General features: G+C 40.6%; 1 protein-coding gene across 9 annotated transcripts in view; it reads right to left on the bottom strand.

Annotated features, from left to right (window-relative positions):
* AKAP7 (A-kinase anchoring protein 7) overlaps positions 1–24,467 on the bottom strand; it is a 105,693-nt gene that overhangs the window by 11,277 nt on the left and 69,949 nt on the right. For 2 of the 9 annotated variants that reach the window (XM_053914149.2, XM_053914150.2), the window contains exon 8: positions 11,945–12,001. The exons of 4 other annotated variants lie outside the window; for them this stretch is intronic. In XM_053914149.2, coding sequence (XP_053770124.1) covers positions 11,945–12,001 — 57 coding nt within the window. Of the gene's footprint in view, positions 1–11,944; positions 12,002–14,352; positions 14,631–24,467 lie in introns of those variants that run through there. 3 more of the 9 variants (XM_053914153.2, XM_053914154.2, XM_024552059.4) reach the window with 3 other exon arrangements.

Here is a 24,467-nt window from a genome sequence, read left to right as displayed (position 1 = left end):
TTAAGGATGATTAACCTTTAAAATGATATTAAGAGAAAACCGAAAATTTTAAGTCATCCATGGCCATGAATGTAAACTGAAAAAATACCATATGATCTCACTTATAAGTGGAATCTAACAAACAAAATAAACTAACAAATAAAACAGAACAAGAGGCACAGAAACCTGGCACAGACAGACAGCTGTCTCAATGCAGGGGGAGGTGGGGGCTGGTTGAAAAAAGGTGAAGGAATTAGCCAAAGAACACAGATGCGTGACCCATGGACATGGACAATGGTGTGGGGATTGCCTGAGAGGAGGGGGGAGCTGGGAAGAGGGGGGAAACTGGGGAAAAATGGGTACAACTGTAATAGCATAAACAATAAAATATAATTTAAAAAAACGAGAAGATGGAGCGTAGGTAAACATGGCTTTCCTCCTCTTGCAACCACATCCAAATTACAACTAAACTATACAACAACCATCACTCAGAACCATCAGAAATCGAGTTGAATGGAAGTCTGACAACTTCGGAATTAAAGAAATGACATCCAACCAGACTGGTAAGAGGGGTGGAGACACAGAGACACAGAATAGGCTGGTTCTACACCCATGTGGGTAGATAAAATTTGGGAGGGATATCTTGGGAGTGAGGAGTCCCAGCCCCACACCAGGGCCCCATCCCAGGGTTCCAGTGCCAGGAAGATAAGTCTCCATAACTTCTGACTGCAAAAACTAGCAGGGATTGAGTTGGTGGAAGAGACTTTTGGAGTCCCAAGTGGTTCTTCTTAAAGAACCTACACACAGGCTCATTTACTCAGACTCACTCCCTCTGAGCTCCATCTCTGGGGTGGGAGCTTGAAAGGCACTAGTGGCATATGAGAAGGAACAGAAGTGTCTGGCATCAAGGCAAGAGCTGGGGGACACCCTTCTCCTAGACAGAAAGGCAGGCAGAAGCTACTGTCCCTTTTCTGAACCATTCCCTCACAGAGCCACCATGCAGGTGCCATATCAGAGACTATCAATCTGGCTAACACAGTTTGCCCCCCCCTGGAGATTCCCTGAGGCTCCACCTCACCCAATTTATGGGCCCACCCAAGCTGTTAACAGTGGCTTTTCCATATGAATGGCCGGTCTTGGCTCACGCTTCACAACTTCTGAAATTATCTCAAACCAGCAACAACCGGCCTCAGCAAGCCCCCAGCAAGCTCCCAGGCCCCATACCTCTTGTAAGTGGTCCCAGACCTGGCACCAGCAGCAGCCAACCTAGATTCACAACTTGGCTTTTCCTGGGAATCTCCAAGCCCAGCACAAGTAGGAGCCATCTCAGATTGCTTTATAGCTCAGGCATGGTGGGCCCAGGCAGAATACAGGAGGTGGTTGACCTTGGCCTGCACCACCCAGGAAACCGTAGAGCCTGCCCACCCACTGAACAGCTACAGACCACATTGGAGTAACACCACTCTTCCCATGAAAAGTGGATCCTCCACGGAGGGTGGAGGTTGGTGGTCAGTGGTCACAGCCAGTCCTTGCAGCTGACTGGCCTGGGTAAGCCCCTCCCACTGACCTGACAACAGCAATCAAGGCTCAACTACAAGAGGACAGTGTATTCAGCACACATGAAGGGCACACCACAAGTATCCAGGTTGGGTGATAGAGAAGGCTGTGCCACTGGACCCTACCGGACACCTACTACATTAGGCAACGCTACCAAGACAGGAGTCATAGCAGCTCTACCTAACACATAGAAACAAACACAGGGAGGCTGCCAAAACAAGGAGACAAAGAAACATGGCCCAAATGAGAGTACAGATCAAAACTCCAGGAAAAGAACTAAATAAAACAGAGATAGCAGTCTATCAGATACAGAGTTCAAAACACTGGTTATAAGGATGCTCAAGGAACTTAGTGAGGACTTCAACAGCATAAAAAAGATCCAGTCAGAAAAGAAGGATACACTCATTGAAATAACAATTCACGGGGAAACAACAGTGGAGTCAATGAATCTGAGAATCAAATCAATGATTTGGAATATAAGGAAGCAAAAAAACAACCAATCAGAAAAACAAGAAGAAAAAAGAACCCTCCAAAACAAGGACAGTGTAAGGAGCCACTGGAACAACTTCAAGCATTCTAACATTCACATCTTAGGGGTGCCAGAAGAGGAAAAGGATCAAGAAATTGGAAATCTCTTTGAAAAAATTATGAAAGAAAACTCCTCTAATTTGGTGAAGGAGATAGACATGCAAGTCCCAAAGCACAGAAAGTCCCAAATAAAATAGATGCAAAGAGGCCCACTCCATCATACTCCTTATTTATGATAATTAAGGTACATCATAATTAAAATGGTTAAAAATAAAGAGATAATCTTAAAAGCAACAAGAGAAAAGAAGTTAGTTACCTACAGAGGAGTTCCCATAAGACCTTCAGCTGATTTCTCAAAGAAACTTTGCAGGCTAGAAGGGATTGGCAAGAAATATTCAAAGTCATGAAAATCAGGGACCTACAGCCAAGATTGCTCTACCTAGCAAATATATCATTTAGAATTGAAGGCAGATAAAGAGCTTCCCAGACAAGAAGAAACTGAAGGAGTTCATCACCATCAAACTATATTATATAAAATGGTAAAGGGACTTTAGAAAAAGAAGATCAAAACTATAAACAATAAAATGGCAATAAATATATATCTACCAACAACGGAATCTAAAAAACAAACTAAGCAAACAAGACGAACAGAGACAGAATCATGGATATGGAGAGTGTTTTGATGGTTGCCAGATGGGAGGGGAGTTCGGGGGAATGGGTGAGAGGTGAGGGGATTAAGAAGGACAATTAGGTAGTTACAGAATAGCCATGGGGATGTAAAGTACAGTGTAGGGAATAGAGCAGCCAACGAACTTATACACATGACCCACAGACATAAACAAAGATGTGGGTTTGCCTGAGGGAGTGGGGGATTGCTGGGTGGAGAGGGGCAAAATTGGGAGAAAAATTGGGACAAGTATAATAGCATAATCAATAAAATATAATAAAAAAGAAAAGAAAAATAAATAAAGTCATCCATGACCATTCTTCCAGGCACATGATAAAAATGAATAAAAACACTAGTTTTTTGTTTTTGTTTTTGTTGTTTAGATGACTGACTTAAAGCATTCTTGACAGTAAAACGTCAAGAATCCTTAAAAGAAGTGTTTTTTCTAGGAGGCGGGTAGGGTGCCGGAATGCTAGCACAGAGCAAGTATGAAATCAGAGAAAACTCAAGTGTGGTGGGGGTGTGTATGTACGAATGCCTCTAATTTTTGGGTGACTGGGCAGTCTACACCAGATTCTTTTCCCTTTGAATACAGATCACCATGGTGCTACAACTATTTCTTTTAAAGAAACTCAAAAGGCATTTTTATGAATAAAGTGACCTTCCCCAAGGCTGACAAGCCAGGGTTGATGAGTGCATAAGGGAATAGCTTTGGATACTCCTCTGGGACACAACAGGAACCAAGGAAAAGATGCCAGTGGCCAGAGGAGATGGGATTTGGCTTTGCTGGAGCGCCAGTGTGCTGTGGCCTTTCCCCGGCTCCCCCCAGTACCCACGTCTTGCCCCACACTCCACAACTACAGGGGCTCCGACGTGAACCCCTGCCACCTGGAGAGTCAGTCAGTACTACTTGGGAGGGCTAAAGGGAAATTTGGAATAAAAATTCCAAAGTGTGAAATTAAAAAAACATGAATAAAGAAACTGAGCACATTTTCAAAAAACTGAAGCTTGGTAAACTCATAAATGTATTGCTTTAGCTTCAGGGGGAATGACTAAATAAAATAACTTAGTATATACTTTTCTTTTCTCAATGACCTAACATAATTTACTAGAGGCTTCCAAAAAATATTCAGACAAAAGTGAAATAGTTTTAAAATTCTCTTTGGTGATAGCTACTGTTCATTAAAGTTCTTTGAATATGTGAATTCCTACTACAAGAAATTAAACTAGCATTTTCACTTGTTGAATGGCATGCTAATGTGCAGAAATGTAAATTCATTTCTTCCATCAGTGGATGTTGGCTTCTCAAGTTCTTGATCTCTCAGCATGGAAGAACTACCCCCACTCACAGGAATAGCAAGTTCAGTAAGAAAGACCCAGGTGTGGTACCAGAGGAAGAAAGAGCAGTCCCGACCACACTGGGCTTCCGCTTCCAACCATTCTGAAAACAAGTGTGATGTCCCTGGGAGAGCAGGGCACTGAAAGATGGTTAGCAGCAGGGGATAAGAGATGATCGCAGTCTTTTCCCCCATCACGTCCACTGCTTCCCTCCGAACCACAAACCCGAGCCTGCACCTGCTCAGGGTCTCCTCCCTGCAGCTCTGGAGGCTGAGGAGTCATGTTCCTCCCCCAGACCTAGTGTCCTGCACAGTGAGTCTGAAGACTCTGCATACTTATGTTTTCGTAACACATACCATGTCACATTACTTAACTTAGTTGTAATAAAATGAAACTGAAAAAAATATTCACCAAAAAAAATCATGACTTACCAAACTTCTGCAGAACACAAACTTTAAAAGAATACATAGTTTTTAGGGAATGTTCATAAACTCTGAATTAGTTTAAAAGTAATTTGTTCTTTTAAGCTTGTTAAATTGATATGGGTAAGGCTTTTCTTTAGAAACATCTCACTAACAAGTTGTTTGAATTACTGTAGCCTATTTTCTTTTAAAAACAACTGTATTTCTTTAGAAATATTCACTTTCCTACATAATTTATTTAAATGTGTGGAATTTCATACAATGCTATTTAATATGGTTGTTATTCTTGTCTCAAAAGAAATAAGGGCCGCAAGTTGACATAAACTAAATGCTTACCTTAGAACAATGAAAGAAGAAACACGTGAAAACAGAGCCACCACCTGCATGCCAGGAGTTAGCTATTGTCCTGGAGCTCTGAGCCCACCCTTCCTTATTCAGCTCTACGAAACTGCAGCTGGGACTCAGCAACACATTGCTCCCTCGCCTGCAAGATCCCTGTGAGGTTCCTCCAAGAAAGGGATCCAGGGGAAAACTGGATGGCTGCACGGAGGGAAAAGGAACTTGCCCTTTGCTATTTGCCCATTCTTCCCGTTGGTGTGGCCCCAACCACACGGCCAATCTCCCTGACAGCAGCCACTGGTTCCAGTTTCCTCTTTCTTTCCTCACCCACTCCTGGAATTAGCCTCATTGCATTTTCTCAGAGTTAACAGCAAAGCTGGCCAGGGTCCCTTGCTTAGAGGCCATAATCCTGGCTTCCGTTTGTCCCTTCGCGTGTCCTGGGGCACTTCCTGGGAGACAGCAACCCCTCCTAAAAGCTCTGGGTCTCAGCTCCATTGGGCCCTTCCCCCAAAATGCCACAGACTGAAATGTTACTGCCTGCGTTTTTCCTCAGTCTTGCCTTTCCACCAAAATGTGTTCAACTAATTCCCTGTGTTAAATTCTCTCTGTTAAAACAACTGGTGTAATTCCTACTTTCTTGGCTGGCTTCTAACTGAAACAAACTATTTCTGTATTTTTTCCTCACCATGTTATTTTTACAGTGGGCTAAGATGTGAATGACAAAAGAAAAGGGTATAAAGTTAGGAGCAACTATGAGGCTGATTTTTCTTAGAAAAACTGTATATTTCACGAACTGGCTTTCCATAAAACAACTTGTTTATTTTGCCTTTTAATTTAATGTTCAAATTCCATACAGTTTTACATATACATTTTTAGTTTCTAAGAAACCTAAAAATCTGTAAATCTAATTTTACATTGAATATTAAGTAGAGTGTACAGCATACAGTAGTAGGTACACAATAGCATCACAGTGAATTTTTACCTTAAATTTACTATGCCCGTATTAGAGAACACTAGTTTAAAATAAATCTAAGTTTGGACAAATATTTCCATAAAGATTTCATTTATAAAGACAATCATACAATAGGCAACACACCTTTGCGTGCTGTCACTAGAACTCACTGATGCCGACTGCCAGCTGTCACTGCCAGGTCCAGTAATGGGTGTTTTATGCGGAGCACAGGTGTCGCAACAGTGTCCCTAGACCACAGTTACGTGTCACATCTCTATTTTAAGGCAAGGTTTTTGATCCTGAAGCTACTGATTGAAAACAGTCATTTAATAGTTATTATGAAATAAGAAATAACAAAGAGGTATCTATTTTTTCATAAAAATTTTGGTCTTCCATTTAAAGAGTTTTGTGGCTTAGAGCAGTTTGAAAACTCTGTCTTAAAATATCTGCCTTTAGGCAATAATTGAGAATTATTAATGCAAAATCTGACTACAAATCCATTTCAGTGTTTCCGTGATTTAGGGCTCCATTTCAGTATTTCCATTACTAAAACAAAGAGTTATTGCAAACACAGTTAGAATACTACCAGGCTTAACATACCTTTACCATTTGGCTTCTAAAATCACCAAAAGAAAATGTGTTAAAACAAACACTCAATGTCCTAATTTTGCCCTTTGGAGCAACGCAGAATAACTCTTCTTTCCCTTCCCCATTAAAGACTCCTCCAAATATTTCAAGACAACCGATCCATCTGCCTCCTCTTCTCCTAGCTAAGCAGCCAGTCCATCAGCCTTCCTCTTATAATGTGGTCTCCAGGCTCCTCACCATCCTTACCTCCTTCCTCTGGACGTGCTCCCGCTTGCCAGAATCCTAAATAGGACTGACTGCTACAGATCTAGATAGAAGGTCTTAGATAGAAGCTTGCCAGTTTATTAGCTATCCTATCATTACATCAATCAAAACTCTGAAAAAGCTGAGCTTCACAGCTAACTTTAGCTGAATATTTTAAATACTTAGAAAAAGTGTGAATTTTATTTTTGCTCATCAGATGTAAGACATCAAATTGAAATTTGATGTAATTTACATGGCAAATACCAACACCAACTATCCAGCCACAGAGTCAGAGGGGAAGCGGGAGGAGGGGCTGCTGAGACAAGTGGAAGAACATGAACCGCCCTTTTCTGTCAGATTCCTTCCTCCCTCACCCCTTACCATTACACCGAGGAGCTCCGTCTCTCCTGGGAATGTGAGATTCCCTCTCCATCTGCTCTAAGCATTCTGATTTTATATCACTTTCTCCCTGGCACTATAGTTCTTCTGTATAAATATCTTAGACTTATAAATGTCCTTGACTATATTTATACCTTTGGGGGCAGTTTGTAGAAACAGAAAATTATAATTTCTCAGATATCTTTGTCTCAGCCTTTAGTAAAATTAATATCATTATGTTAAGTTAGACTTCAAGTTAAAACTGCCCTTACTCTTTATATTTCCATCCTACAGCCCCATTCCTGGCTATGACTATGTTGAGGACAAAGCACTTTACTGTACAGTGGGGAGGCTGGTTTTAACAGTTCCAAGGTCTGTTAACTTGTACTTTGACATTATAAATGTTTGCTATAGGAAACTTTACTTGCTAGGATGTTCGTTGTAGAAACTGCATTTGCCCACATCAAGCTGTAACTGCTGCCTGGGATTGGACCTTGAGGGGAGTTCCACCTGTGGTGGTGATTGACTCCCTCTCTCTCACTGGGCTTGGCTGGTATGGCAGAGGCGTGGCTTCACCTCCTAGACTGAGAACTTCAAGACCTTTTATCTTTGCTTTTTCTCATTTGGGGCAGAATAAACACTGGGACCCAATACATCTCTTTTTTTAATGATGTGAATGAAAAAGTAACCTTCCAACAACAAGGACCATGTATCATCATTGTATCTTCCATAACACCTGGCTCAGATTTTTCAAAATGTGGTCTGGTCAGCAATATTAGTTGAGGTGAACTGAATTACTCTTCATAACAGACCTCAGACAAATTTCATTGCTGCTAAAATGCACATGAAGTTTCAGAAGATACCAAAGAGTTTTCACTTCTTCGCTGGGTTTGGAAATGTATTTGTTCCAGAGTGGGTCTATTCTTACATTCACTGAGGGTCCTCTAAAATAGTACCTGAAATCTTTTGGTTGCAAGTGACAAAAAAAAAATTAACTCAAGCCAGTTTAAGCGCGCACACACACATAAATGCTTCATGTAATGAAGAAAGTCTTAGTCATGGCTGAAATCAGAGGCTCAAAAATATCATCAGCACTGTCTCTCTCTCCTCCAGCCTCTTTCTTCTGTGCTTGTGCTGGCTTCACACTCACTCCCTACCAAGTAGCAACCCTATGCTTACATCCTTTCCACTTACAACCCAAAAGGAAGACAGACCGACCCTCTATCACATCTTAAGGAAGACTCTGCTTGACTCTGCTCGGACCACATGTCTCTCCTAGGGCAGGGAGGCAAGGCGTCATGATGGACAAAGCCCAGAAGGAGAAGGAGGGGGAGTCTCGCAAAGGAAAGGATGTTAAACAAATAAATGTTGGAAGTGTACACAACTATCCAAGGTCTGAACCTCTAAGTTCCTTCTTTCCCTTCCTGGGCATGATGGAAATAAAACTACAGTTCAGCTGACTTCTGGGGTGACTACAGTTATACAGTCACTCTCGTTTGTTGAAAAGAAATTATATTTACTGGATCTATCATATGCCAACCCCAGTGTCAGGCATTTTATAGACATTAGCTTACTTAATTCTCACAATAAGTAGATATTTAAAATGAAGGTACAGAGGCTTTGAGAAATTACATAGTAAATATTAGAACAAAAAATGCAAAATGAGTCCATCTATCTCCAAAAACCCCTCCTTTCTGCACTGAAACTTTGGGGCTCTTTTTAGTTTCTTTACTGTAAGTATCAGAGGTTTACTGATAAAAGCTCACAGACAACTACATATTGGGCTGGGCCGACTTAATTAAACAGAAGGCAATTATCTACAGGAAGTGATTTATCAGATGCCCTGAAAGAATTTTACTATCTGCCTGAAATTCTTCCCTCAGAGATTATTTTGGACTAAGTCATTACCACTGCTCAATTTATTTTGTCATTTTACTACAAATATTTCCTAAGAGCACAGGGGGTAATTTAGTATTGTTAAAATGCATATTCCTCAGGAGGGGGTAATATATGAAGTTTTTTGGTTTTTTAACCAAAACCTTTATACCCATGATTTCCCACTCCTTTTTTCACACGGTACCCAGAAATAAGACACAAGGATGGGTCACAAACATTGCTTGATGGGGCATCTGGGTAGAGCTCACAGCAGCCCCTGACTACACTAGAGGCTGGGGAAAACCCTACAGCCTTCATACTCCCAATGAAAATTACTCAGCATTTGATCACCGAATCCAGGCAAACTCTAAGGTCTGAGAACAGCAACAAAAGGAAATATAATTACCATATAGATTATGAACAAATAAAAGGAATCAGGGAGGTAAGACAGAATAGTGACTTTGTACATTTGCTCTAATGTTCCTATACTTAATTTTAGAAACATAAACCTCTTGGGTGTACATTATTTAATAAAAGAAGGAGTAAAACCTAATCTTCAGTGACTATGGTTAAATGTTTTAAATCGCACATTACTGCTGCTACCACAATATTACCCACAGACATCTGATACACAATGCAGCCTCAGCCCCACAGCAGCGCCGGCTCCGCCATGCCTCACTGCTTCGGGAAGGGGGCAGCACATACCAGGGCCTGGGTCCCAGCCTCCCGCCAGCTCCAGGCCCACAGCACCCCTGGGGGACAGTAACTGAAATCTGCTCCAAACTACTAGCTTTTAGCCACTTCCTCTCCTAAATGAGACATTGAGCATTTATTTTCTAAGTTTCGTTTCATAAACAATTGTCCAAATGATCGTGGCATTGTACCTGGCACACGGTGAGCACTCGATAAATTAAAAAGAAGAGGAGGAGGTCTTTAGACCATCCTGGAGGAGGAAGACGAGGAGGAGCAACAGAAAGAAGAAAACACTGCATCATAGCTATAATTTATTTCTTAGACTCTTAACTCTAAGGGAACAATGGGGGGTCAGGGGGAATAAGCTTTCAAGATCGTGGTAGTTTAGCCACCACTTCTCAAATATGAGGAACTGGGGCCCAGAGATGTTAGCAACTTGCCCAGTGTGAGACAGGATGTGACAGCAGGCCTGGTTGGCCAGCCAGGTCTCCTAACTCCCAGTCCTGCGTCCTCCCACAGTGAAAACTGCATGCCAAGGGAGGGGCCCCATGTTTAAGCCAGGCAGCAGCAGAGCTGGAGTCACACTGCATCCCCTGTGCACAAACACCTTTCTACTCACAAGGAAGGAAATGAATGGAGCTGTCCACTGACGGGAGGTTCCCCATCGCACGTTTCCTGGGACCCACAGTGGAGCATCTATGTGAGAACCTGTTAAAATGTTTTTCTGATACATTCAGTAACCAAAGTCCTTTATAGATTCCAACATTACACAGAGGCATCCCAAATTCTGTCTTCTGATAGGCTCATTTATACTGAAAGTTCTCTCACATTCACTACAGGAAGTGGGTATCATTCCGTCATTTACGAACATTTAGAACACGACCCCCCAGGTGGGACACTGAGTTAGGCTCTGATGCTACGAAAGAGATGCATACACCATGGGTCCCACCAAAGGGGGGCTCGGAATCTGTCATGAGACACAGCACACATATGAAAGCCAACCTCAAAGTCAGTGTTTTTAAGTGCAAACGAGAAGAGCAAAGTATAAGGCTATAGGCTTTATAGGAAGCCTTCTAGAGAATTGGAAACCCTAAAATCAGAGTTCCTTTAGTATAACTGAACAACAATCGCCATGGTAATTAAGGTTCAAAAATTCAAGTATTCACCTGACATGAAATTAACACTGCTAACCTCAATTTATATATTAGCTTTATACCATCACATTACAAATCATCAGAAACGAACCATCAAAAGAAAAAAGAAAAAAAATGAAACAAACTATCTTGAGGTTTGACTCATATTTATGAAATGCACACTATATACGGTCCTGGTAACATCCCACACAAAAAGACTATACCGGAGCATATTGCGTATATGAAAGTAAAATGTGCATACATTGTTAAAACACATACTTATAAAATTAAAATGTGTCATTACAATACATATTAACATCATTTTATTTTCAGCAGCACAGACGGTCAGGGCTAGAAGTAACTGGGCTGGCAGTACCTCCATTCCTTAGCTGTTCCACTCCTCCCTACAACATCCCTGGGAGGGGCTTCTCGCCCTGTGCTTGAATGCCTCCCGTGCCCGCAAACTGCCTGCCCCACGAGGCGGGCTGGTTCGTGTTTGGACAGCCACCTATTTCATCCTACACAAAAGCAAAGCTCTTCAAAGAGGGAAATCTGCAACAGGAAAAGAACGAGTACAATGTTTTCTAATTAGTTATAGAGCTGTCTCTTTAGTGAAGTTTTCTTTGGAGGTTAACTTAGTAAGATTAACAAGCGGCAGTGGTCGGTAAGCCTGTGCAACAACATTCCTGTTCATGGACAGTCCCTTCAAGAAGTACACTGTGAGAAATTGGGTGACTTTAAAAAACAAGTGCTATATCAGAATTAGCAAGAACTACATAGGAGATGATCTACAACATTTGTGAATCCTACAATATATACAGTAATATCTAAAGTTCCTGTGTAACAATAAAGAGCTTAGTATTCCAAGAAACATGGACTTATTGTCAGTATATTGCACTTATTATGGCCGAAAAGCACAGTTTGAGAAAAATGTTCAACTGCTGGATTTAAACCAAAAGGGTCTAACTGATTTGTGATGCAGTAACTGAAATATAAGCCATGACGAGTTCCACTGTATTTGACTATTCACCCCATTATCAAGATTTCTAGCTATGCGTACAGGTAACTTTGTACATAAATTTAGGCCCCTGCACAAGTAGTTGCTTTTAAAAAATCATTTTGTTTGCTATCCATAGATGAAAACAGTAGCATTAATTAATCAGTCAAATGAGAATACTTTCCATCTACCACCACCAAGGGCAAAAGCAGAATAAAAGAGCAGTGGGAGGGAGCGGGGTCGCTGGATCCTTACCACTTGGCCAGCTGGGCACATCCTTTCTGTAGCTCTGCAGGACGGTAGAGGACTCGCCTGTGTTTTGAGAATGACATCCACAAATGTAAACTTCCGCCACAAACTCGTTTAATTCTCTGTAATCTGAGGGCCCATCACTCTTTACAGCAGAATTAGAAGAGTGCAGGCATTGGCACTGCTGTGCTCTGTCCCTAGTAGGTCCTGCAAGGCATGAGTCTATGTGCCCCTGAGCAGGCTAAGGAGGCTGCTAGGTGGGGACGCGGAGATGAATAAACCCAGGAGGTTCCTGTACATGGAGGAGTAAGATCGGAAAAATGCTGGACCCTCCCAAATGTCTGCTACAGATTCTCGTACATGGTATCCCCACAACTTATGGACTGGGTATCTACCATTAGTGCTAATTTACATGTTTCTTGAGGCATGCTAGCTAGTGAATTCTCTGCTACTTTGTTTCAGGTCCTCTTTGTGAGTGCTTTTAGACATGTATTACCAGCAACAGAGCAGTGTCTGGCAGAGAAGCTTTTCTTTAGAGCATCCTATAGCAACAAAATTAAACACAGCATCAGAGAGCAGCTGATGGGGTGTGTGAATGGAGCAGATTAGGAGGAGAAAATTGTCAAGCAATGACAAAAATCAAAGACAGTTGATGGGGAGAGGGTGGCGAGGACCAGGGGTTTTTGGGGTGAATGAGAGGAAAGGGGGTGCAAATGAATTGATTTCTAACCATGATCTGCACTTCTGGATTACAACTTCACTTTAGACACAGTGGCCTGTCTTCATTTTCTTTTTAAAATGTTGGAACTCTAGAAAGCAAACCCAGAAAGCAGTATATACCATTTCTTGTCAACCAATATTAAGAAGTGCTGTATGTAAGACTTTGCCCTCAAGTGATCCAAAATAAGACAGAAGAGAGCAAATTCCTCATTGAGGTGAAACTTGACTTCAGTTAGAGAGCCAAGAAGACCGCTCACAGACAGGGGAGAGGAGGAACAATAGAAGGAAAGCAGATGTTCCCAGTGAAGACCTGGAGCAATGGAACAGGAAGTGGAGAGGGTAGGAGAGAACGCACTGTCCCTACATCTGTCCACACCAAGGTTTTTCAGAGAGACGTATTCCTTAGGGAAGGAGTCAATCAAGCAAAATCCCCAGGAACTGTAAATAAATCATTCTGACAAACACCTGAAAAGTTTCAGGCTGCCAAACAAAAGCCAATGCTCATTCTTAGAAAATGAAGAATTTTATTGTAAAGTCATCTCGGGTTTTAAGATCAAGATCATCACGTACTGCACAGTGTAATTTTCACAAGTAAAATTTAGAGCACAACTATTGGCTCTTATTAATAATCAGGTGCTCCAAATTCTTCCAAAATTTATTCCAAGCATTCCCAGAAGATCTCTTGCAAAACTGGCTTATTTCCCAAGTGAATAGGTATAGGATATGTATTGATTTTTAAAAAAACCTATTCCCAGTTAGTTTCCTGAGGAGCAAGCAGCAGAAAAAATAAGCCAGACATGGACCTTTGAGTATCTGAACCAGGTATCATGAGATTCTACAGACCTACTTAAATTTATATAAATAAAGCACTGACAAGACAGAAATGTGGCTGCAGAATTACTAAGTATGACTATGAACATTTTATTTAAAAAAGTAAAAATTCAGTATTTTGGGGCAACTAGTGCAAGGCAAGTTCTATTTGGCACACTAATTAAAATGCCAGTAGTGTATTTAACAAACCTAATCGTAAGTGAATGCACATAAGCCAGTGAGGAAGAAAAAAATCAATGCAAATGTTATCACTTTAAGTTCTGTTTTCTGGGCCATAAGCAAATGTGAAATCTGCCTGACATTTCTTTAAAAATATTCAGTGAGGTTTTTGCTGGAAGCAAAGTGGCATCACTTGTTTGGAGTGGTCTTACAGTTGCATGTGAACAAAGCAGAGGAAACATGAAAATATCTGAAAGTATACAATACATGTCATTTCAAAGCCAGCTTTACTTCTCTATATATTGTTATTGAGCATTGTTTTGAAAATGTCCCAATTTCAAATAAGCAAAATGAAGCCTGGCTTGTACCATATATCAAATGGTAGGCACTGATTTAAAGAAATTCAAAACTAAACTCTGAGTCCAGACAGTGTGATAAAAATAAACTGTAAGATTACCAACAGATGAATATCAAAAATGAGTTTTCAGTATTTTACATTTAACCTAGCCTCTTTATTCAATTAGTGTACTTTTATAGTTAATCATTAACTACACACACTCCACTCCTTTTAAGAAAAGCCCATGAAAAATCATAGCTAATTATTCTGCTCTTTCCCATAAGAAAAAAAACAAAACTACCCCTAGAAGACAGCCATACAAAACAGTCAAGCACTCAGGATTCTGCACAGTACAAACCATACTTACTGATTTTTTCCTCATCTCTGGAGAAAGGGAAGCAGCAGAGCTGGCCCATGGCACTGGTGCCGTCCTTCCTTCCTGGTGTTCTTTCCCCGGGCACCCCAAATAGAAAATGCAGTTCACACCCGGGTCTGTGAGCACACCCTGCCTATTCCACTCCGAGGAGCCGTGCATGGAGCATGCAGAGCCAATGCACAGCCGGGAGAGAGAGAGAGAGAGAGAGAGAGAGAGAGAAGGAAACTCGCTGCAGTGAGCAAAAAGGCTCCACCTCCCAGTCCTCCAGCCCAACGCACTGCTCTGCTGCTCCAGGACTGGCATTCGGTGAAAGAAGTGCCCACATGCTGGACTAATCCTCACAAAACTGTGGGCTGGCGGCCGCAGGCAAGTCCCACATGTGCTGTGTGGGTCTCTAGAGCTGCCTATAGAAGAAGTAAGGAAGAGCAGACCACCATGAGTGGCCTTACAGACAGATACAGTAATTATGCGGGGAAACTCAAAGGAACAAAAAACATTTTCTGCCTGCTTTTAATGAGGAAGAGCTTTCTTTTTCCCCAGAGGATTTCAGTTTGTTTGTTTGTTTTATGAATGGGGAACCTGACATTCCCGAACACTGAAGGCACAACTTGTATGAAGCACCAATCACTACTTAACACTCAGCCCTAACAGTGGAAATGACAAGGGAAGTGGGGAGGAATGGGGATATAGATTCTTCTCTGCACTTCATGGCGTACCTTTTAAAGTTAAAGATCTGCTTTCTGAGACCTGCTTTGTTCTACTATAGCGTTGATCAATACTATGAATTTTGAAATGGTAGTGTCAACTATGTCAATAGCCCAGAAAATTCTCCAAATCAAGACCCATCACTGAGAAAAAGATCAGTAATAAGAAATATTTGCAGTAAATACTGTTCAATGAAGAAAATTAGTAACTCCTGGCATTCCTCAGTCACCATATTGCTATAGTGATACAATCTTTAGAATAAGAAAGCCAGGTTTAAAGCCCAAATCTGTCAGTTATGAAACTTCAACTTCTTTGTCAGAGTTTTGATATCTTCATCTGTAAATCAGGCAAATTCCTTGCAGAATTTTAATTTGTTGTTGCAAAGTAGGTAGTGCTTGGGAGGATGGGAAGAGACGAGAACGGATTGTCTGAATGCTGTATCTATCTGCACGTCGGTGTTCTCAGCACCAACAGGCAGTTTGGTCTCCTCCTTCCCATTTCCTGCCCTGCTGGCTGCCATCCTGAGTTACTGCTCATATGACACATGTGACCTCCAAGCAAGAAAGCCTCTCACCCAAATGCAGTGCCCAGCAGGTAAGTGCCCAGGCACTTGCTAGGGGCTTTTATATTTACTCATTCGTTCAACCACTACTTAGCTTTACGAAGTATGTACTATTACTATCCCCATTTTACAGATAAATAAGTTTGAGCTCCAAAAAGTAACTTGGCCAAAATCTCTCAGAGAGTAGGTAACAATAATGGGATTTGAACTCAATTTGGCCGCATAAACCCTGAGCACCTGATCCCAGAGTTCTGTAGTATTACACACAACTTACATGTGTTATCAGGTGTACGGAGATACACATTATGCAACGGCTCATTGCAGTTACGGATAATGTGTAGAAAAATAACTATTTAACCAAGCTCTATGGTAATACGTTTTAAATGTCTTGGTTTCTCAAATTTGGTGCCAAATTCCTTTATTAATTCTCCTAGAGTCACATACTCCTACTTTAAAGCAAAGGACACAAAGACAGACTCTCTCCTCGAGTTGGACTGGCACTGCTGCCTGACACCACGGAGAGACTCCATCTGGAGCACAGAGGTACCACGACGGCCCCAAAGCACTCGTCTTCCAGGAAAACAGCAACATGTGCCATTCACAAGTAATCCCCAAGGATCTTGAAGGGTTTTATTAGAGAATTAAGACTCCTTTCAGTAATATATAGAGATCCACCATAACTTAAATATTTTTTTAAAAAGTAAGGTTAGCTTCAATGAGAAAACATATCTGATACAGTATGTCCATGAATTCAAAAGAACAACCTCTGCATGTTTCTTTTCTCACAGGCCCGGCTATGGACGAATCATAGTTACAACAGTTGCCTGTATCTGCTGTAGCAATTTCGATTTTATTATAATGGTTAATATGGCAGGAATAAAACTAAAAACCTGCCTCTTCTTGACATAACAGCTCTGATTGTTGTCTCTAGTGGGACAAATCATTTACTATGATTGAAAGCTCTATTCTCTATGTCTTTGGTTGGCATTATTTTCTACCTGGAACTGAATACATATATATTTGGATTTCTGAGTGACCTTGCTGTAAAAGTCTGACTCAAGATAAAGAACAAATGCCATTGTAAGACCCTGATTTTGTAAAACTGCAGATTGCCAACTCTACTGAGACCTCTATCTAATTCATTAATTAAAGGAAATCTGATTTTGACAACTATAGAAACACATGGGAAAGAAAAGAATGTTTCTATATTCAAAAGAGCAGGAAGAAAGAGGACTTTAAATCATGAGGTATAAAGAAAGGGAAAAATAGTGCTTTATCCCTCCAAATTCTAGAAGCAAATCTCAGGAGACATGCCTTTAAGCACAAAAAAAGACACTTCAGGAAAATTTCATTACACAGCAGGATGCACAGTTAATGGAAACTGTTATGCCAAGAAATGTTGCCGTTTCAGTGAAAATGTGTGTAAGTTCAGGAAGTGCTCAACAATTTATGGAAACACAACTCATGAAAATTGGGATATTTGAGAATATATCCCAATGTTTTATGTTGACACAGGGCTACCACAAGACAATTATTCTGGACCTGAAGAAGGCTGGATGGGCATACCCAACACTGTATTCTGTTTAATTATGTTCTTTTAAAACCAAATTTCAAGGAACATGTATAAAGGACACATGCACAAAGCCAAAGGGGGATAGGATAGAGGGTGGGAGGTGGGATGGCTGGGGTTGGGGGGAGTAGTGGGGGGAAAGTGGAAACAACTGTACTTGAACAACAATAAGAACTATTTTTTAAAAATTACATACAATTAGAATTCAGTTCCGACACTACAGATTTAGATCACTTCCATCATCGCAGAAAGTTTGTTTGGACTGTGCAGCTCTAGATTGTATTCGTGTTACAAATGAATAAATAAATAAAGAAAACCAAATTTCAGGTCTCACTAAGCAATCCACAGTAAGTGCGTATCTATCACACAGATGCCCCTCCATTGTTTAGTCTCTGCTGCATCTTCATAGCCATTTGTAACCAAAGGGCAAGCTCTGAAACTATATCATTAAATATTGATATTTGAAAGCTGTTCTTATGAGTGTTTGTAAGGAAAAGAAACTGAAAAAATCATAACTGAAAACTTTAAGAATTATCTGTAAATCTCACCATTAAATTCCTGTTTTTAATTACCAGGGAAAAGAATCTTGTTCTGTGAAATTTGAGAGTCAAGAATCTATTTTTTTTTTACCATTATTCCTACTTTAGTCATATTTTCCACAAGGACTTTTTACTTCTCCTCGCAGTGCTTTAGTTGGTTTTCTCTAAAACGGAAAATTGTAGGTATTTGTATTTGAAGCTGCCATATGCTACACAATTTCAGTGTGCAGTTGGAAAGACACTTGTGTTTTCCCCTGTGAAACACGTGGAGAAAAACCTAACGTACCGTACACAGCATATGTGCGTTTAGAAAGGGGGATGAAACGAGCAGAAACCAGAGCTCCAAAAGAAGTCCTTCACCAACCCGAAATGGGCATTCCATTTGCCCGTTTCTCTGCTGATGTGTTCCTGTTTAGCGCCAATTTTCAAAAGCCTCCTCCACGCTTATTATGCAGTCGGTTCTTTTCTGTGTGTGGACCAGTCTTAACCCATGTTAGAGCGAAAAACAAGTCCAGAATTGGTGAGACATAAGTTGGGGAAGAGAATCTGTCTCTGCTTAGAGACAGAAGGCAATGGAGCTCTTGAAATAGAAGGCTGGAAGAAGACCAAACAAGTTACAGTGTGTCTTTGGACACCTGGACTTTATATTATACCATTGCATCAATTCAATTTGATTCAAGGAACAATTTATTAAACACTTAGTATGTGCTTACGTGGTAATTACATCGCCTCCTGGGGTGAAGTTAACTCGAGTGGAGGTGTACAGCCAAGCAGGTAGGAAAGCCAAGGCAGACGGAGGGAGGAGGCGGGCACTTGAAGGCAGCCCCTGCGGGAACAGGAGCTCTCACTCCCCGTGTGCACCGGGCCGCTTTAGGAAGGCAATGCAGGAACCCAAGAACCACGGCCAGTAAAAAGTCATCTTCCAGACAGACACCGTTCAGTCCCACTTCTTACAGTCCGTCCTTCTTTTCAAGCATTAACAATAAAATCACAAAAAGTGACTAGAGTTTCTTACTGAAGGACAAATTAAACATTTGGATGTTAAAACCTATTTAAGAAAAAAAGTAAAGGGTACAACTAATCTTCTGGCCAGTGTTTGTATTACCTGACATGGCTGCTTTCTTATTCGAGTGCCTTTAATCCCTTAATGCCTGAGACTTTCAGAGAGAAAGCAACATCCTTCAACAGAAAGGAAAAAATAAACTTCGGGAAAGCCAATAGGGCCCAAATGAGAAGATTTTATTTGTAGTTGCACAATGTAAACATACATTCGGTTCTACAGTTCCTAATTTATTGGGGTTTTTCACAGGTCCTAATTATTCTTTATGTGGAATCTCCTCAATACACAGTTAGCTCTGAAAGTGGCCCAGTGTGACCTTGGACCAGATGACAGTCAGTCACATTTCCTGCTATGTAAAGGATTTGACCACTTCAAATAAAAGGTGCTTTAATAACTCAGAGTGTTGTTATTAAGGCTTTTTTCCTCTAGTAACACTTAAAGGGCTAAGGAAGAGTGAGAGTGAATCCCCAAGATAATAAAAAGGAAATTTGCGTACTCAGAGTGAAGTGCAGTTAAGTGAAGACTGGTGTTGGCAGGTCTCAGGGTCTGTCGTGACCCCCGGCGACCCAGGCTGACATTCTTCTGACACACCTGTCAGCCTCCATTCTGTTTACGCTTCTAACGACATCTGATAACTGTCGGAACTGCTGTTCAAACATTCATAAAACCAAAGTACTGAGTCTGTTTTCTATGAATATAGTTCTTATTTCACATCTGAAATGTGTATGTGCTAGGATGCATTCAGCTGCAGGTAACAAAAAAGTCTGGATTCAAATGGTTAAAAAATAATGCCATCTCTATACGCTGAGGTGGACTGGCTCCAGGGTTGGTTAATTCCATGGTTTAACAAGATCATCAAGATTCACTATGGTGGCTGCTAAGTCCAGGCACACAGGTATACCCAATAATTTCCAACTTAAAAAATAATATTTTCTTCTCTACAAATCTCTAGGTATCATCAAAACCGTTCTCTGAGGTTCCAAGCAGACTTCCCCTCACAGATCAGAATGAGGTCATATGCCACTTCCTAAACTAATCCCTGGCAAGAAGAATGGGCCCAATCACCTGCAGGCTAAAGCAGGACCCACATGCCCTAAAGCCCACTGCCTCTTAGGGAAGGGATGGGGCTCTGCCAACAGGGAAGAAATGGGAAAGGGAGGGGACTCAGAATAGGCAAAACACTAGTGGCCACTGCAGCTTTGTATTTACCTTTGCTTTAGTAAAAAGGTGGTATCCACATTTAGTAAAACTGTAGTCAGTTAAAATTAGGGAAGTGATTGAAAGGGTCTATAAATAATTTTGTATAGCAAAAAAAAAAGCCCTAAAAAAGTAAGTCATTGAAAAAGAGTTTCACGCTAATAAAAAAAACCCCATCATATACGGATATGTATGCCACATTTGTAAACTACTTTCTTGCTAAATCTGTAGCTGGAGAACAAGCAGTAAAACTGTGAACTGCCTCTCTCTAAACCTTATTATGCTAAGACTGACTTCTTAAGCAAAAGCTTTTGCTTGGATAAGAGCTGTTAGCAATGAAAATATATTCGGCAGCTGTGGTTCCCTGGTCTGAAACGTACAACTTGTGAAGATCTAATGTAGTTTCCTTTACTCACAGCCGGAATCCAGACAAAACATTCACCTGAATACTAAAGTCAACAGAGGATCAAGTAAAACCACAATTCATGAATGGACAAAATGTCGTTTTCTCTGTTAGCTACAATTAGTGCTTTAGGTGTTTTATATAAAACATATTAAAGTCAGATAAAATATCGAAGGACCTTTAGAGGTTAGTGAAAAAGATGGAAAATTTAAACTTCATAAAGGGAAATAATGTATACTTTGTGTTTCTTTTACTCTCCTTATCCCTCTGTTTTTATGAGAACGAGTTTCTCTGTAGATGAGGTAAACTTGAATAGTAAAGGGAAAGGTTTTTGCCATTACTGTCCAGATCCCATAAGCCAACAAGAAACAACAAATGGATGTCACATTTACTTAAATAATTTCCACAACCTTTTATCTCTATCCTAGCCCCTTTTTGAAAGTTTCCTTCCTTCCTCTCCAAGAGTTATCTCAGGTAATTAACTGCAAAACTAGTTAGAAGTCCCAGGTTGCCCAGGTACGCCTCACTACCTCATTCATACCCACAGCTTTAGCTGCCAACCTAATGCCATTGTGCCCCCCATCTATCTCTCGGATATATCATCCATGTCCCAGATTTTCCTCCTGCATCTGTCACTTGATTGGGCCACAGGTGTTGGTTTTTTTTGTGTGTGTCTAAAATTGAACTTACCATCTTCTTGTTACCAAAATCTGTTTTCCCTTTATCCTCTCTGTGGGTATAGGGCACTAACACCTACTAGCTGTCTAAACCCCACATGTGGGAGCTATCCTAGAATTCCCCTCTGTCTTTCATAATCCAGCCTAAACCTGAAACACTGACTCTCCTGCCTGCCGAGATCTACAATGCACCCCCTTTCCGCATCTCCACTGCAAACGCCAACCGCAGGCAGTCACGACCCCTTCTTACTCATCTTGCTGATGTGGCGTTCTATCCCCTCTTGACAATAATGCGTTTACACCATTGGTAGACTGACCTTTCTGAAACATGGATCTGATTGTGACATTCAAGCTCCAATATTGTTGATGATTCCCATTCCCTACAGAATAAGATCTGAATTAAGATAAGACCTGAATGACAAGTAACTCATGTGCAGAGCAAACTACTTACACTCCTCTGAGAAAACACTTCCCTTCCTTTTCTCCCTCCCCACATTCTCATTTTTCAGCTCAAACCTTACCTCTTCTATGCCATCTTTCCTTTTAATCCCAGAATGAATTAAAAGAACCCTCACTGGGTTCCCATTAACTTCACCACAGTCATTATCACCTTAAATTGTAATTGCATGGTCTCCCACTAGAAAGTAAACTGCTGGACAGTATGGTCTACGTCGGCCCCTCTTTCATCCTCAATATACAGACAGCATAACACTTGGCACTTGGCGGGTTCAATAAGTAGCTGTTCAATAAATGGCACAAATAAATTATAACAACCATAAAGATACTAAAGGAGTTTTACAGTGAAGGAGGAGTCTTCCTGTGCACAGCTAGCAGCTCTTCAAACCCCCAAGGGAGCTAGGAACGAACTGATGGCTCAGGCAACATCAGTGAATCCTGAGTTCACTCTGCCAGGGCCGCCAACCACAAGCCTTTCCTCACTACAGTCATACTCTTCCTTCCAATTCCTGTTTTAAGAGTAAATACATAACAAAGAAGAACGGGTTTTCAGACAGAGATGGACAGTGAGAATGTTACTATTTCTCTTCCAATTAATCAGAAAGTCTAGCTTCAGCAAAAATGAAAATACAACAACGTAACACAAAACAGAGAACTTGTGAGTTATCATAATGATGGAAGAGACTTCATGAAGTCACTCAGACCTCCAGGTTAGATGACCTCAGAAATGGTATTCCCTCTTCCCCCTTAAACAGAGACATTTCCCAAGTCCATTAACACCTTGTCCCAGTGTTTCACAATCTTTCAGAGTCCAAAGTTTTCCCTAGTTCCAGAATAGTGTACTACTAGTAAAGATTAAGAAGAAGTTGACTTTTTAAAAACACTAACCCTTCCTGCCCTGACTGGTGTGTCTCATTGGTTGGACATCATCCCACAAGGTGAAAGCTCGCCAGTTCGATTCCCAAGCAGGGCGCTGATGGATGTTTCTCTCTCACATCAATGTCTCTCTCTCACACTGATGTTTCTCTCCTTCTCCCTCCCTTCCCCTCTCTCTAAAAATAAATAAATAAAATCTTTAAAAGAAAATACTAAACTTTCCCTAAGTCAGTCTTTGGGCTGCTCTGTCCTGGACATAAGAATTCTGCATATAATTTGAAATAAAAACAGCAATGATAATGGGCACTAGTGAGTGGACAATGAGTATGTATCAGGCATGATGCTAAATGCTTTTTGCGTATTATTTCATTCCATTCTCACGATGTTATGAGGAAACACCATTATTCGCCCTGCCTTACAGGTGTAGGGTCATTAAGTAACACGCACACTGTTGCTAGCTGGGAAGTGGTAGTGACCACTAGAACAAGGTCTGTCTGACTGGGAACTTCCGGGCCACTCTGCTTTCTCTCTCTTGCACACTCTCTCCACTACTCTGCATCCTCTCCAATTCCTCCATGCTTCACTGAAATGGAGAAGAGTTAATGAGTTTCATATGTTTGCCTCTTGTGATTTTTACCACATTATCAAGTTAATTTTTTAGATAATACTGCATTCTTAAATAGAATAGATCTACCTAGTTTATTATTCCCCCCCAAAAGTCAAGTTTTTATCTTCGCCATTGTATGTATATACATAAATTATATACAATGTGGGGCAAAAGCAGGTTTACAGTTGTTCTTATGGGAAATAATACAATAAATAATAATGCAAGAATCGACTGTGTTTTGTATACATACAACTGTAAACCTACTTTTGCCCCACCCTGTATAAGTATGTATATGGAATATAAAATACTGCTTAAATACATAAAGTACCTGCTATATACAGAGGTGGGCAAAAGTAGGTTTACAGTTGTAATACAAATAAATAAATAATACAATAATTAATAAATAACCCCAGAATAAACTGTGTTTTGAGTACTCATAACTGTAAACCTACTTTTGCCCACTTCTGTATATATATGTATACACACACACACACACACACAAATATATACTCACTTTTATTTTTGAAATGCACCAGTGTTAATCACATGCCAATTTAAGGAAAACATGAACAATAATGCAAATCTATATAACCTGAAATGAGCAATCTGATGTTAGAAAAGTAAAAATACCATTCCAATAAGCATTCTAATACAACTAGTAAGACTATTAACATTAATAAGTAACATTTTATAAGACTATTTGCCAGACGCTGTGCTTAACGCTTTTAAAAAATTAATAAGCATTTTCAGTGTAGTGAAACAATGTATCCGGAGGCAATCAGGCAGCACGATGGGCTAGTTAGCCATAACTTTGGCAACTGAAAGGGTCTCTTAACACTAATTAGCTGTATCTTAATGGGTTTGTTTGACCACAGACTCAGCACTTCGATCATTTCATTCATGTAGTTTGTTTTTCTTTTTATTTGTGATTCAACATTGACCATATGGTCAATAATACTGTAATAACTATATATGATGTCAGATGGGTACTAGATTATCAGGGTGGTCACTTTTTAAGATACATAAATGTCTAATCACTATGTGGTTCACCTGGAACTAATACAATATTGTATGTCAAATGTAACTGAAAACTAAATTTAAAAAATAAAAGCAGCATACCCATGGAGAAAAATTTCCTTTCATGTTTCCCAAAATACACTTACAATAGAAGGTTCTACAAATAAATCATATAATGACAAAGTTTATTGCATCATTCTAGCAGCAGAGCTTAATTTTCATAGTTAAATATACCATGTAGCACTGCCCCTTTAATCTGTAGAGTTCCTAAGGCATCTAATATGAATCAGAAGGTTTGAAACCAGGCCAACAGATGGTTGGACTTTCAAAATAGCCTGAGCCACGGCTGCCACTTTGTATTAGTGTCCAGATTAAACGCTGACACACCGGTTGAAGCACAGTGAGCCGCCACGAAGACTGATTTTCTCAGTTACTTA

This window comes from Desmodus rotundus, chromosome 11, assembly GCF_022682495.2.
Source record: "Desmodus rotundus isolate HL8 chromosome 11, HLdesRot8A.1, whole genome shotgun sequence".
In the NCBI taxonomy this organism is placed as follows: Eukaryota; Metazoa; Chordata; class Mammalia; order Chiroptera; family Phyllostomidae; genus Desmodus; species Desmodus rotundus.
Note: the sequence above shows the minus strand (reverse complement) of the source record. Positions and strands in the feature narration are given on the sequence as shown.